Source organism: Trachurus trachurus (genome assembly GCF_905171665.1).
Source record: "Trachurus trachurus genome assembly, chromosome: 15".
Classification (NCBI taxonomy): domain Eukaryota; kingdom Metazoa; phylum Chordata; class Actinopteri; order Carangiformes; family Carangidae; genus Trachurus; species Trachurus trachurus.
The window spans coordinates 9,103,819-9,118,518 of NC_139906.1; the positions used below are offsets into that span (position 1 = coordinate 9,103,819).

Here is a 14,700-nt window from a genome sequence, read left to right on the forward strand (position 1 = left end):
AGGAGAGTAAAGATAGCAACCCTCAGGAAAACATTTGAACTCTTCCTTTAAATATCTCTTAATGTTATTTGACATAATGTTGAAGAACTGAGACTCTTTGTGCAGGAGCCCTGGAGGTGTTTACACTGCTGTTCTGATCTTATCTTAGAGTTTAAGACGTTGTTGTTTATAACTGACCCTGACATCTGACCTCTGACCTCTGACTTCCCTTTAATGGAGACAAAGTGTCAAAATGAACATGAATGATACCGCACATGGTGAATTATAATGTGTGTGTGCTGAGAGTGTAGAAGCTCATTGATGTTTGTCGCTCACATTGTTGACCTCTGCTTAGAAAATGTTCCCTGGACAGACAACAAACAACAAGTCAGCAACAAACTGTACGTCAGCAGCTGCTGCTGCATTAAAGCTCTGATTTGGTCTCAATCAAATGAGATTGAGACCAAATCAGAGCTTTAATGAGAGTGAATATTGATTTACACTGATCAGATCATCTTAACTATGAGCCCAAATGGGTGTTAATGTTACTTTTAATTTGCTGGATGTGATAGATATGTAACCATGATGTGTTAAAGAGCTCGCTGCACTGCCCTCAAGTGGCCAAAAACATATTTATTGCAGATTTAAACTTGTTTGACTTTGGCAAATTGCACAATAGTTTCCTATGGCAAATTATCTAATCTGGTAAAGGAGTAGAAAAGGAAAAAACAACAACATGATAAAACCACATCAAGTTCACATGTTGGACACACACATCCAATGAATAATCTCTTAACTATCTTCAGGGTTTTTCTGACACTTTGTTGGAACTGGTCTAATGTGAGGAGACCACAACCAGCTGGTTTCACCACTGCAGCCACTGGCTTATCCATTTCTGATCAACGCTGCTGCTTAAATCACTTTATTAACAGCAAGTCACGCCTCCTTTAATCTAATGAGTTAGCTACAGTATGTGACTGCATGATGAACAAAATTCTCCCTCTCTCTCTCCTCCTGATCTCTCTCTTCTGTCCCTCCACTCTCTGAAGACAAGGGCCTTTTTGTGCAAAAGGGAAATCATAGGACTCACATGCTTTGGAGGAGAGAAAGTGAGTGATCACAGCAGAAGACAGGGTTGTTCAGAGGAGGCGAACAGTGGCAGAGGAGCGGACTGAAGTCATCTTGAACCGGATAAGGACTTCAGAAGTGGACGGTGGTGAACTGGACCGGACCGAACTGGACCCTAAACATGGAAAATGGCAGAACAGAAGAAAACATGGAGCACCTGTCGCAAGGTAAAAACAGGTGCCAGAAAAACTCTGGCTGTGTCTTTTGGTCACATGCTCACAGAGGAAACTTTTCTGCTTTGAACTACAGCTGCAAATGATAATTAATCAATCAATGGGGGAAATGATAAACAAATGAATGAATAGCAAATCAGAACTGTTTAGTATGTAATCAGAAAATACTGAAAAATGCCCATTCATATTGCTTATTTGGTGAGAACAACCAAATACCTAAAGACATCCAATGTACGGACAGCTAGATATATACATATAGAGATGTTAGTGCCATATTGAAGCAGGAATGATTCAACAGTGAATAAGAAGTTTTCTTTTCTCTAATGGCTGTGGATTATTTTAAAATGCCACAGGTTTTCCCCACGAAATTTTAATTTGATTGAATGAAACCAGCTGCAGTCACGGCCCCATAAAAAAACTTCAAAGAAGCAGAACTCACAAAAATCGCTTCTAGGCCAGAGGCTCCCGGCCTGTTTATCATTTCATCTGCATTAAATTGGATGTTTTGCAGTTTTCAGTGATGGAGCTGAAGAGCAGGAGTGGTTTGTTAAAAAAAAAAAAAAAAAAGGAGCTGCACTCAATGACACGGGCACGAGCGATAAAGGGAACTTTGCAGCTGATGTTGATATGGATATTTTGGGGATTTCAAAGCGCTCCAGGGAACTAACAGAGCTTTTTCACACTGGATGATTCGACTTTAAGAAGAAATCATTAACAGTGGCTCAGTTTCACTGAATTTCTCAGTAGGCTACACATGCGCAACATCATGACCCTGGATCCTTTTTAATCACACCTGCACTTTTCTTGCTATGAGTATTATGTTTATGACATTAGCTGTCAGAAAGTGCAAAAATGATAAACTAATCTAGGCCTGGGTCGATCCGTTGGGCTACAGCTGTAATGATTTTTGCCCTCTGGCCTGTGTCAACAGAAGCCAAGTCGTCTGAGGACCATATGTCCTGCAGACAGAGAGACTCTGTCGTTGGACACTATTTTCCTTCTTTGGCTCTCAACAAACGTTACGCAGAACTGACGTGGCACACTGCGCCACAGGGCCTCGCCAATTATGCATGATAATATATGTTAAGTACGTGTTTTATATGACCCCCCCGGCGTTGTTGACAGCAGCTTCCAGTGGTGGCATTTCCACCACAACCAGAAGCATTGTGCTTTTATACAACCAGCCAACTGTCTCTAAATGTCTCGAATGTAAAAGAAAACACCATCAAAAATCTGAGCTTCCTCGTCAAGAAACAGGAACAAGAGACTGTAAAACTCTAGAAAGCAGCTAAAAAAATGGATGCAAGACACTTCCTCAAGCTTCTTTGTTTACAGTGACTGAGACTCAGAGTCACCACAGATGGACACAAAAGGAGTGAAAGGACACAAACATGACACTTAGGTGGTTTGAGGACTAGTTCCTTGGAGAAGAAATGGGACTTTCACATGACGACTGGAGCAAATGTTTTTATATAGCCCACATCACACGCTGACACAGACACACAGACCTGCTTAGATAAAGCTGTAAATGACAGCACATAATTTTTTAATTTACTTTAATTCAATTTCCTGTCTAATGATTCATATGATTCGGTGTTTGAACTGAGGTATTTATGGACTGTGGGTTTGTGGAGTTTATTCTAGTGAGATCTAAAAGACAATCTCTTAGTTCACCAGCCTTTACAGTAGATTTAATAAAACCAGTGAACAGTTTGGATTTCAATCACAGTCATGTTTTCAACTGAGATAAATGTTTACAAACCTTTTGACCTTGGTCTCTGTGACATGTGGTACTGGTGGTGAGCTATCACAATGTATCACAATGAATCAAACAGGAAGTTACAGTATAAAATGTGCTCCATGTGGCACTGACAGATTCTTCTGCTGAATAAATATATAAATAAATAGATAACTTAAAGATTTTTTGGGGAAAACACCAAGTTTCTTTCTTCATAATGTAAATGTAGTGCCAGTGAAATTTTCTCCACTTTTACATGTTTTATCAATACACTCTTATGTTTGCTTATGGAGACATGAAGTAACTATGAATGAACTTGTATTTTTTCTTTCCTCATGTTTCCTTGTTTAGCTAAAGAAGAACACATGGAGGAGGCAAACCTGGAGATTGCTCAGGTAATCAACAACTCTCACTCCGTTTATCACCTGACTTTGGAAACGTTAACAAGGAAGTGACAGAAATGGTGGTGATTGATACTTCCCCAATAACTCCACCTGTCTGGAGCCAAGGCCTAAAACTTGGTGTTGGTTTGATCTTTACAAACTCTGGTTCCTGCTCACCTATTGAAGTCAGTTGTGTAACGTTTACTTTTCAAATTTTCATGGGAAAACATCTGACCGTTAATGATGACATCCTCTTCTTGGGAGGATGTCGAGGAAACACTGGGGTCAGAAGTCACAGAGAGGTCAAAGGTCAATCTAGTCATGTGACGCAGGTGTTCTGAAAGGTCATCCTGTAGTTCAGCTTCTATAATTTTCCTCAGGCCTTTTCACACATTTGATTAATGAACTGATAGACCAGGATAAAGAAGCAGTGTCACAGCAAATTATAGACAAGTAGCCTGAAGCTACAAAGGAGAGGACATCTATAACAACATATACTGTATATACTTGTTACTTGTTTCATGCTTTTCTGGTGTTTAATTTGCACAAGATCTTGTGGTATTTGATCAAAAGTTACTCAGAAGTAGAGAGAAAAGGGCAGAGCTGCAGGTTTGAGGTGAACTGTAACTGCATAGAAAACATTTTTACAAATGTCCTGGAGTCTATAGGTCACAAAAAGCAGGTGTGAGAAAAATGATCAAAACTCACTAGTGCTCCTAAAGGTGAAACATTTTAGTTTCCAGGTTGAGTTGTGAATGGGTTTAAATGAGGTCACTTCAGCTTAAGTGAACTTCTTAACAGTCAGCATTTCAACCGTGCTCTTGTTTGCTTAGTCAAAAGGAACCGACCGCAGCGTTAGCAGCGAGTGATGCAATTAAATAATGATGATCTGTGAGCCTGAGCCTTTAGATGTGCGGCCCTGAGGTGAGCGGACGTACAGTGGGACTGTCAACCACACAGGGAAAAGTGCAGGGGGCAAACAGGACAGACGCTCCATTCAGTCGACTCCCTGATGCCTTTCACATGACTGAGAGAGGGAGCGAGGAAGAGAGAGATGGACAGATAAGGAGGAAGGAGAAGGAGAGAGAGAGAGGGGGACGTAGCTGCTCAACCCATGTTCCCATGAGCTGATTCGGTTATCCCCCGCTGAATAAATTTAATCAGCTATGAAAGAGGAAACAAAGGACGGAGCTCCAGAGAATAAAGAATCTGCTGCTTATAGAATATCATTAGGGAAAAGAGGAGAGAGAGTGACGTTGGTTTTGAAATGAGCAAGACGATGTGAAAGTAATGATGACAGCAGGGCGGAAGGGAGTGCTCGGCTGGACTGAAAGGACACGAGGAAATAAGTCACCAAAACCAAAATAAGTTGTAAAACTAAAAAACGACAGAATGGAGGAAATTAAAAGAAGAATCTTACAGAGGAAACAAACTGACAGACTTTGTTGACATGTCATGCTTTCAAATAATCAAATAAAGAAGCAAGGATATTAATAGGGTTTAATAATTACCATAAAAAGAATTCAATTTACTCATTACAGTAGAAAACTGTGGAAAAAACACTGCACGGTCATAAGTTCCTCATATCTGAACTCTTCGTGTTTATTTTTTTCAACATGCTGCAAAACATGCCGCAAAACATACTACCGAAAACCTTATGTATTGATTTACGTCTTGTGATGCAGCTGCAGGGCCTGGTGGCTGAGCTGCGCGAGGGGCTCCATGCTGCTCTGACAGAGCTGGGCGAGCTGCGTCACAGGGACCACAGCCTGGAGGAGAAGCTGCAGGCCCACCAGACTGACGTGGATGATAAGATCATGGGCCTCAAGAACTCACTCAACACATTCAAGGTGCTGGGAGACGCTGACCAGAAAAACACACACACACACACACACACACACACACACACACACACACACACACACACACACACACACACACACACACACACACACACACACACACACACACACACACACACACACACACACACACACACACACACACATATACACAGGGTCTATTCTCAGAGAGGTGGGGAGGTCGCCTAAACATAATTTAGAGCATCTGACTGGAACTCTGTTGAAAATGTAAACTAATTTCATTCATTAGGCAGGAAGGCTCCGCTCTCAGACACTCACTCTGCTGCTCACTGCTCGAGTACTGTATGTGCATACAGCATGCAGGAATGTATGTTTACTGTTTATTATAGTCAATCCACACACACACTCACACACACACTTGCATACATCCATGCAGCAACTTTATAAACTCACAAATAAGCGATTTATTTGCAATTAATGCATCGTTATGGGTGTTTTAGCTTCCCCATGGTGCATCTGCACAGATATTTTTGGTATGTTTATGACGGCTCCACATGAACTGAATGGAGGTTTGTCTGTATGTGTGTCAGTTATATCATCTGTAACATGATTATGACAATTATGTCTGTGGTTGTGCATGTTGGTGTCATTTTTTTTTTTTTTTACTGAAAACGCCCTCTTTATCATTTTGTCCCTCCAAATCTTTGCACGATGTTCACATTGGAGGACAAGTTAAAAGCACAGGGATGAGAGAGAGTGTTTTATCTGTTTATAGCAGACAGACACTAATGCAGTGATTATGTATAATGTGTTTGCAGGAGGAGCTGAATGTGGCGTTGTTCCACATTAAGGACGTGTCCAGTCGACAGAGGGAGGTTCAGAAGAGGATAGAAATGCTGCAGTCAGAAAGCAGCAAGGAGATCATCTCTGTCCCTCACAGGTTTTACAGATATATACTTTGAATTAAAACTTAAAACTTGATCATTTCACTTCCTACCTTCAGACAGATTGGCCTTGTTTAAATGTGAGCTCTACTTGTATCCTTACATTGCCCCTGAGCAAGATGCAGCATGTGAATTTGCTCCAGTGCTGCTTTGACTTGAAGATCAACTGTGTTGTGTAACATTGCAAAATTAAGGTTTTTCTTGTTCTTGTGCTGCCCCCCCCCCCCTTTCTCACTTGGTCCTAAAAAGCAGGAAGAGCTCCAAGGCAGATGTGCTATCGGCATCTGGGGATGAACACATCTGCATGCCCGGCCAATCAGAACTCAGTGTTATTCAGCACTTCTTCTCCAGTCTGCCTCACAGCGGGTCGCCACAGAGGAGCAACACGTCCACACAGAGTGAGTGTGTGCCTGTGTTTGTCATTTACTTAAAGCCTCTTGATTTAAAGTTTAGATACATTTAGTGTTTCTTAATGCACGGTATTTGTCTAATGAGGACATTTTTTCATACTTATATCATGCAACATATCTTCTTGCATGGTCTGCTTGCACACAGGAGGTGTTATAGTCACAAGAAAACATTTTTAAACACTATCAGCTTATAACTACATTATAGTGTATTAATGTCAATATAATCCTGTTAAATACAAAACAGAGGGACTTACAATAAAGACTGGTTATAATTTTTAGTCTATTCACTAAACCAAGAGGCTGCAGTGAAGGAAAGAACAATAAGTACCATTTACTTATTAAAATGTGTGTGCATGCATGTGTGTGTTTGCAGCCTCTACCTCTGAGAAGGAGGCCAGTCAGTCCAGGTCTCCAGGATGGGGAGATGGGAAGAACAGCAGAGAGGACACGGAGACCCCAAACAGCCAGACTGAGAACAGTGAGAAACACACAGTATTACTGCTCCACTGTTGTTACTGCAACTACTACTACTACTACTACTGCTACTATACTGCTGCTAACACAAGATCTACAGTTTGCTCATGTGATGCATTTAGAGTTTAGAGGAAAAGATAACATCATACATCACTGTAAAGCCTCATTTAGCTTAGTATGAAGAGTTGTTCTCTTGGCCCACAAAAATAAATTGTCTAAATTCCTTGTTTTTTTTGTATGAATTAAACAAACAATATATAATGTGTTATATAGTGATTGTTCACTCATTAACACTAAACAGCTTGACACTGAATCTACAGTGATTAGAGTGACATTAATCTTCTAATTAAACTCTCAGCGGGAAAACAAACAAGCGTGTTTCATGAAGTGTTAATTAGAAAAGACATTTAAGACTGTACTACTGGCAGAAATATAGTTTTAGTTCACACAGATGACACAGTTTCAAACGTGTATGAGAAAACCCCGAAGGACGACTCGTTCAGTCTAAAGTCTGACACCTAGTGGAGAAACTGTGTCCATCATTGGTACAGATCCCTGGTTTTTAAAGCCACATGTTGAGTTTGAGAAGAAAACCGAATCTGCAGAATATGTTAAAGTTAACGTTGATCCTGTTTCTGGTGTGTGTGCAGATAAGAGGCAGCGAGCGGCTCTGGAGCTTCTGGAGTCTGAGAGAGTTTATGTGTCGCACTTGTCTCTGTTACTGAAGGCCAACATCTCCTTCAACGGCTCAGAGGCGCTCGCCACCAAAGAAAAACGGTGAGACAAAGACAACTGAGCTCAGTCTGACATAAAAACCCACAAACGGTCAGATCTTAAAATCTTAGAAAAACAGACATTATTGAAACCAGCCAATAATGAAGGTAATTGAATAAGGAGCAGACATTTAAATTTTTATCTTTTCCTCGTTTTACAGACGTACTTAATCAGTTTCTATTTAAAAATGCGCACACACAAACTAAGGAGGACCCAGAGATGGTCTTATCTGAAGAGGAGAAGGTCTCCCTGATGTTATGAGTCATTTCTTTTTTCGTTCATCCCCCTCTCTCACACATCCACAGAAACACACACACTGAATTTATTCCAGGAGTTGCTACTGATCTAATTTGAGAGGCTGCAGTGAGGGGAGAACAGGAAATGAACTAATCAAATAAAAGCAGGTTATATACACACCAGCGGGGACAGAGAAGATACTCTTTTTAAAAAGACTCTAATGAAATCAGGGCTCAGCTTCGGCCCACGTGTTCCCAATGACCCGACGCGCAAATGAAAAGGTGCAACTGCTGAACTGGGTCAAATGGTATTTGTAAATGATTGCATTTGTTTTAACTCGATTTACCTGCTGCCAGATGTCTGTCACATTAGATGGCACAATAATTACCAGAAAGTTTAACATGTTAGAGCAAAGTACAACCATGAAGGATGTCTGCAATTACTTCTAGGTATGAGACGGACGTGGGAGCAGGAAACGCTTCCTCCTCTGTGTTGTTTCATGGTCACACTGTATGTATGCAGGAATAACTGCAGATAACTTATACAATCATGACAGTGTAAAAACAACAATGATATTTGGAAAAAACATATGCTTTAACATGTTTTACTTTGGTTTCTTGTGTGATTTCAGACCTTCGAAGTCAATATTCTCTCTAACTGCTTCTCCTTTTCTTCTCGCTGTCTTCAGTCCGTTCCCCAGCTCTCTGAGGTTTCTGATCCAGCAGCATCTCGAGCTGCTCCACACTCTCCAGGACCGTGTGCTCAAGTGCCAGTGGCAAGGCATCATGGGAGATGTGTTCATGAGGCTCACAAGCAAAGAGGTAAACACAGACTCAGACTGCACAATAACACATGTATGAGCTAATGTGCATTTTATGGAATTAAAATGGTCTTTGTAGATGTTAACTCAGCAGATAATGTGTCCCCTTGTCACCAGTTTCTGTCGCACAGTAAACAAAAGTCTGGTCGTCCATCTTACTCGACTGTAAATCAAAAGCTTGATGTTCAACATCCAGGCCACTTCGTGTGGAGCGGTGGTTTGAACTTGTGACTGGCCCATTTATAATGAATCAGAATCACTTTGGCAGCCATGACCAGCAGGAGAGGAAATGTCAAATTCCAGTGGAGCCATGTTAAGCAGCACTGATGTACAGATGTGATACAAACTGTACAACATGACTGATGATATTACAAATACACATTTTCACAGTGTTAAAAAGACAAAAGACAAAGCGATTCCTCTGTGTTTTCTGATACAGAGAGGGTTTTAGTGTTAACCGATCAAACCTGAGCTGATGAGTCTATTCTGTTAAAGCAAATGTTTGACTAATTGGCTGTAAGTGAACTGGAGGAAATGCTGTAAGTGATAAGAACAATGACCCATTTAAAAGAAATAACAAGGGTGAACAAACACTCACTGGGGGAAAATACACCCCACAGAAAAGAGAGGAGGTGGACAATGTGTGTGGATGCTGTATCGTAGATGCAAATTCAAACTGTATTTTCCTCTCTCTCTTCCCCTGCAGAATGATTTCTTGGACTTTTACGTGTCCTACCTGAAGGAGCTCCCAGACTGTTTGTCAGTCGTCACCATGCTCGCCTCCAGCTCCGTGAAGACTTCTGCTCTCCTGGAGGTAAAACAAAACAAACGAAAACGACGGGGTGAAACAAGGAAGCACAGTTCAGGGGAGACTGTGATTAATCATTAAACTTTCACACTGCCTCTACCTGCTGCACTAACTGCTTGTTTCTCCTCCATCCTAACTGGTTGACCTGCTCTGCCCCTTTTCACTGGTTCCTCTGTCAGAGCGACATCATGGGTGACGAGTCCAAACCCTCGCTCCACACTCTTCTGCTTCAGCCGGTTCAGAGGATCCCTGAATACCTGCTGCTGCTGCAGGTCAGATTAACACACACCGTCAATACAAAACAATACTGAATTTACCTTGGGATAAATCTATCTATCTATCTATCTATCTATCTATCTATCTATCTATCTATCTATCTATCTATCTATCTATCTATCTATCTATCTATCTATCTATCTATCTATCTATCTATCTATCTATCTATCTATCTATCTATCGAAAAGTTCATTCATGAAATATATATAATATATAAGTAACTTAACTGAATATTGAGAAAGAAGACTGACAGTGAGATGATAATATGATGATTATGATAATAAAGACAGAAAAAATGACCATAGAGCAGAAACAGAAAATAACTCTGAAGACTGCATTCATTCAAATGGGTCTGAATATACACTGATAACTCATATGTGTGTGTGTGTGTGTGTGTGTGTGCAGGGGCTGCTGAGGCAGACAGACGCGGAGCACCCGGACTACTACCTGCTGCTGGTGAGCATCCAGCAGTTCAGGTCCTTCACAGCTCAGTATCACCACCTCCTCCAGCACAACCAGGAGCTCCTGCTGCACAACCGCAAGGAGGTCAAGAGGTCAGAGTCACCAATCTACATATCCATCTACAGATGGATACATAGATCAATAAATAACATCAAATACATGCTCCGGAAGGATAAACAAGACAAATCTGGTGAAATGAGGTGGAGCAGTCTGTTCACTGTGCTGTGTGCGCCCCCTGCAGGTCGACCATGAAACAGCTGCTGAAGACGGTAGAAAGTGGGATTCAAGTGAACAACATTGGCTCACCGTACCCTTGCACCAGTGCAGCCATGTTGTGAGTATCAACAGCCATGTTAATAATTGGTTTGTAGGAGAGACTTTAATAGGTGAAACTGATTTTTGAGTGAAGGACTAAGATTTGTAGCCGCCTGACACATTTAAGAGTATTATTCCCTTTGTTTTAGCTCTGGTTTGGTCTCCACCTTCTTGTGCATGAAAGCTTCTAGTCGACTTTGGCTCTCTGTGTTGTTTGTTGCTAAAGAGGCAACAGACAGTTAGTTGAATCTGCTTCATGATCATATTTTCCAAACAGGGAACGTGCAAACCAGGTGAAGCGCAACAAACAGCAGCTCCTGGAGCAGATCCAGTCACGCCATTTCCAGGAGTGGGAGAGGGATCGGGATCCTGCAACTCACTGTTATGACACAGATTGGCCCGCCCAGCTCCCGTTCTTCAGCCCTGAGCTGGACCCACGAAACCACAAGCAAACAGGTCTGTGGGCACAAGAGTTTCTGATTATTGAACCGGATGATCGTAATGGGGTTCAACTTTGCACATGAACAGGAAAGCTTGGTTGAGCTTGGGAAGAGTCAGATTCAGATGCAGTGCTTGTCAAATAGTCAAACATTATCTGAGCTTCTTAAGTTCAGAAAAGTGTTTTATCCCATTTTTATGATTAATTAGTGTGAATGCTGAAAGCACTCCAATTCATGGCAGTGAGAAACTCTGCACTTTGTATGTTCTCTGTAGCTCAGTGGTCAAAGCATCAGTCTGTACTTCAGGAAGTTGTGGGTTACATGTCAAATTTTACAACTTTAACACATTTTAAGCTACACACTCCATTCAACTTGTAAAAAGTTCACAAGACATTCAGCTAGCATTCAAACAGCTTTGATGTATCACAGTATACTTATATGAGGGTGTGCTCTCTGTGGCCTAGTGGCAGAGTAAAGGTTCACTGATCATGAGGTCTTGTCTTGATTATACCTCTGCATGTCACATCACTACTTGCACTCTTTGCCAATTTCTTTTGTTAATTCAGCAATGGCGTTCAGCTGCTTTTAGCATTCACACGTATTTCCTTCAGGAAATGCATTTTCTAGTTGCACTTTGACCCTGCATTCAAATGGTGTCATTAGGATCAGATACAAACATGCTGAGATATAAACTACATTGTCTGAATCATCCTGAACCTTTTCAGTAGCACATCTGGTGCAGGTATGAAGGACAACCAGTAAACCAACCTTTGGCTTCCAGGTCTCGGCAGCATCCCAGAGAGCGAGGCCTCCGAGAGGTCCATGCCCTGTCAGCATCATCTCCCCTCCAGACCTTCAGACTTCCGTCAAGTTCAACCGGGCTCCGCTCTGGCCGATGCTCTGGGGGAGTTCCTCCTCCCTCCGGACCCCCCAGGGATGGAGAGCCTCTATGAGGAGGATGGGGGCTCCCTACGTGACGTCTTTGACCGTTGCTCATCTGGCTCTTCGGATTCCTCTATTGACATTGCCTTCGTTAAATGTGCCAAAGCCCCCTCGGCGTCGCATCACGCGATGGCGGCCAACGTGTCGACCACCCGTGATGTCTTTGGCAATGGTGGAAGCCATGGCAACGGTTACAGCAAACTGCCCAACCGAGGATGCGTGTCTCCTGATGAGGCTGTGATGATGCGCCGCAATCAGCATCGCCCCCTCCAGGCCAGCCAGCGTAAGAGCAAGGTGAGTCTGTTTTCTGTATATAAACCTTATTTTTTACAGTCTATGATATACACAGAGACAAAAAATTATAATTAGAAACAATTTATTTCATGTGTGTCAACTCAAAATGTTCGTCCTCTCTGTTTTCCAGTCACTGAACGGCCTGCAGATGGAGAACACAGTGAGTAGTGTGGACGGTGGACATCTATCAGACCCCCTCCAAAGGGTGGGACTGGGCAGCCACGCAAAGCTGGAGCGCCAGGGCAGCAAAGGCAGCAAAGGGTGTCCAACCCCGTCCCGTATGATCCACAGTCCCCTGGGAAACAGACTGGACACGGACAAACAGAGCAACGATCTTCACGGGCTGCTCAACATTGTGGGTGTCAGGATATATATAGGAAACAATTTAGCTTGATATCAGCTTTTATCAGATCATAAAGTCAATTTAATATTGTGTTCAACCTCAACAGGACTCTGGGATCCAATCATGGGGCGACGAGACAAAGTGGAGAGGTGGGACAGAGGAGAACAACCACACACCCTTCAGCGAGAGGAGTCGGAAGCAGGACAAAGGAGGCTTCAGGAGCTCCTTCAAGAAACTGTTCAAGAAAAAGTGAGTGCAACATGAAAACATACACATTAACTGTTGCCACAAAGATTGTACATCAATTATTTCAAGAGTAAAATAGAAAAAAGTGTGAAGGGCTGAACGTTTGACCTGCAAGGGTTGTATCATTGTCGCATCACTGTTGACGGGAAATGCATGACTTCATGGAATTGCATATAATAAGTACTTTCACAGAGGTATCTAATGTACCGCTGCTCTTTCTTTCCAACAGGAGCAGCGATGAGAAGAAAGAGAAGGGAGGAGAGAAAACACCAGAGAGCCAAAACAACAGCGAACATGAGACGTCGGGGAAAAATCCCAAACTGGTGCATCTGGAGATAAACCGCGGCACAGCTGTATGAAGGCCTCTCCATCACACAGACTGATCAAATGAAATGTAGACAGCCATGCTTCAGCATAAAAACATAACTGACTTGTTTTGTACTCTCACAGCTGCTGTATAAATGCTGTACAGGTAGAAGCCATTAAGCTAAAGCAACATTAAGTCATTTTTATCTGACAGACAAAGTCCTGCCCCCGGCCCTCACACTGAGGGAGAGCACTTCACTTGGTTTGTACTTTGGATGTGATTTGTTTGATATCAGAGTAGTTGGTTGAATTTTTTCACCATGTTCAGTGTTATTTTGTAAATCTTACAGAGTTTGGTATCAGTTGGTCAAACTAAACGACACAGGAGGAGAAGGTTTGTCAAGTAAACTTGGATTATATATGATTACAGCTACAGTTAAAGGCCAAATCAAACTTTTTGCCAGTGACTATGTGAATAGGTTGTTACAGACCAAGACCACTAGATGGTGTAGTTTGAGTTTCAATCCCTACACTATGGTGGCCCTGAGAGGTCAACATACTGCAGGTTAAGAAAAAATATTCAGGAAACTGAATTAGCAGATCATGTGTTGTCAAAGTGAAGATGTTTCCTGTCTTGTTTATCTTTGGTTGTAGTTTGTTGAGCCCTCTGGGCCACCGTACCACACTGTAAATAGCTCTGCTCTACCTCCAAGTGCTGAAGTTTTTCAGACAACTAACACTTTTCTTTCTCTTTTAGCCATTTTGCACCTCAACCTTCAATTCTGTGCAAACTCACATTTTCTTTTTTTATGGCTGCTTAGTGTCTCTAGCCATAAACAGATACTATTATACTGTGCATATACTCAGGAGAACAACCATTTAACAGTTTCAACTTTGTGTATGTTTCTATATATTTGAGCAAACAACTCAATGTTTTTGTGCACTGAATATAATTTTTTTGTTAAAAGATGAATCGGGACAAAAATGTTCATTAAAGTTGACACTGAGAATCTGATTGTTGGTTTAAGTGGTTTGATAAAACACATGAAATTGAAATTATTGAAACATTACTGAATCACACTAAAACTCCAGTAGATATTAAACACTGAAGCTATCAGGGTCTGCACCCTTCAAGGAGACCAAAGGTTAATATGTTAACAACTCAGCTGAAGATTTGGAAATTATATAATAAACACAAAGTACTGTACATTTGGGTTTAGTTGTTGAAATATTTCAGTCTGGAACAGTTTTATACAATTTAAAAATGTCTCTAATTAAAAAGCTTCCACATCCTCATTCCCAAAATTAAATGATATCATGTAGGGGAAAAACCCCCAGCTCATTTTAAATTCACACGCTGAATAGGTTCAGATCTAAACAGCAAA

General features: G+C 41.6%; 1 protein-coding gene across 1 annotated transcript; it reads left to right on the plus strand.

The window, feature by feature from the left end:
* Window positions 1-1,112: 1,112 nt before the first annotated feature.
* Window positions 1,113-13,368, plus strand: arhgef33 (Rho guanine nucleotide exchange factor (GEF) 33; the record flags this gene model as incomplete). Its single annotated transcript, XM_083988636.1, has 17 exons — window positions 1,113-1,274; window positions 3,370-3,413; window positions 5,087-5,251; window positions 6,043-6,164; window positions 6,418-6,566; window positions 6,952-7,056; window positions 7,703-7,829; window positions 8,752-8,884; window positions 9,590-9,697; window positions 9,871-9,963; window positions 10,373-10,521; window positions 10,671-10,763; window positions 11,022-11,200; window positions 11,966-12,420; window positions 12,551-12,775; window positions 12,870-13,012; window positions 13,239-13,368. The coding sequence occupies exons 1-17, from the start codon at window positions 1,229-1,231 to the stop codon at window positions 13,366-13,368; spliced, it is 2,466 nt and encodes an 821-aa protein (XP_083844762.1). The 5' UTR covers window positions 1,113-1,228.
* Window positions 13,369-14,700: the final 1,332 nt, after the last annotated feature.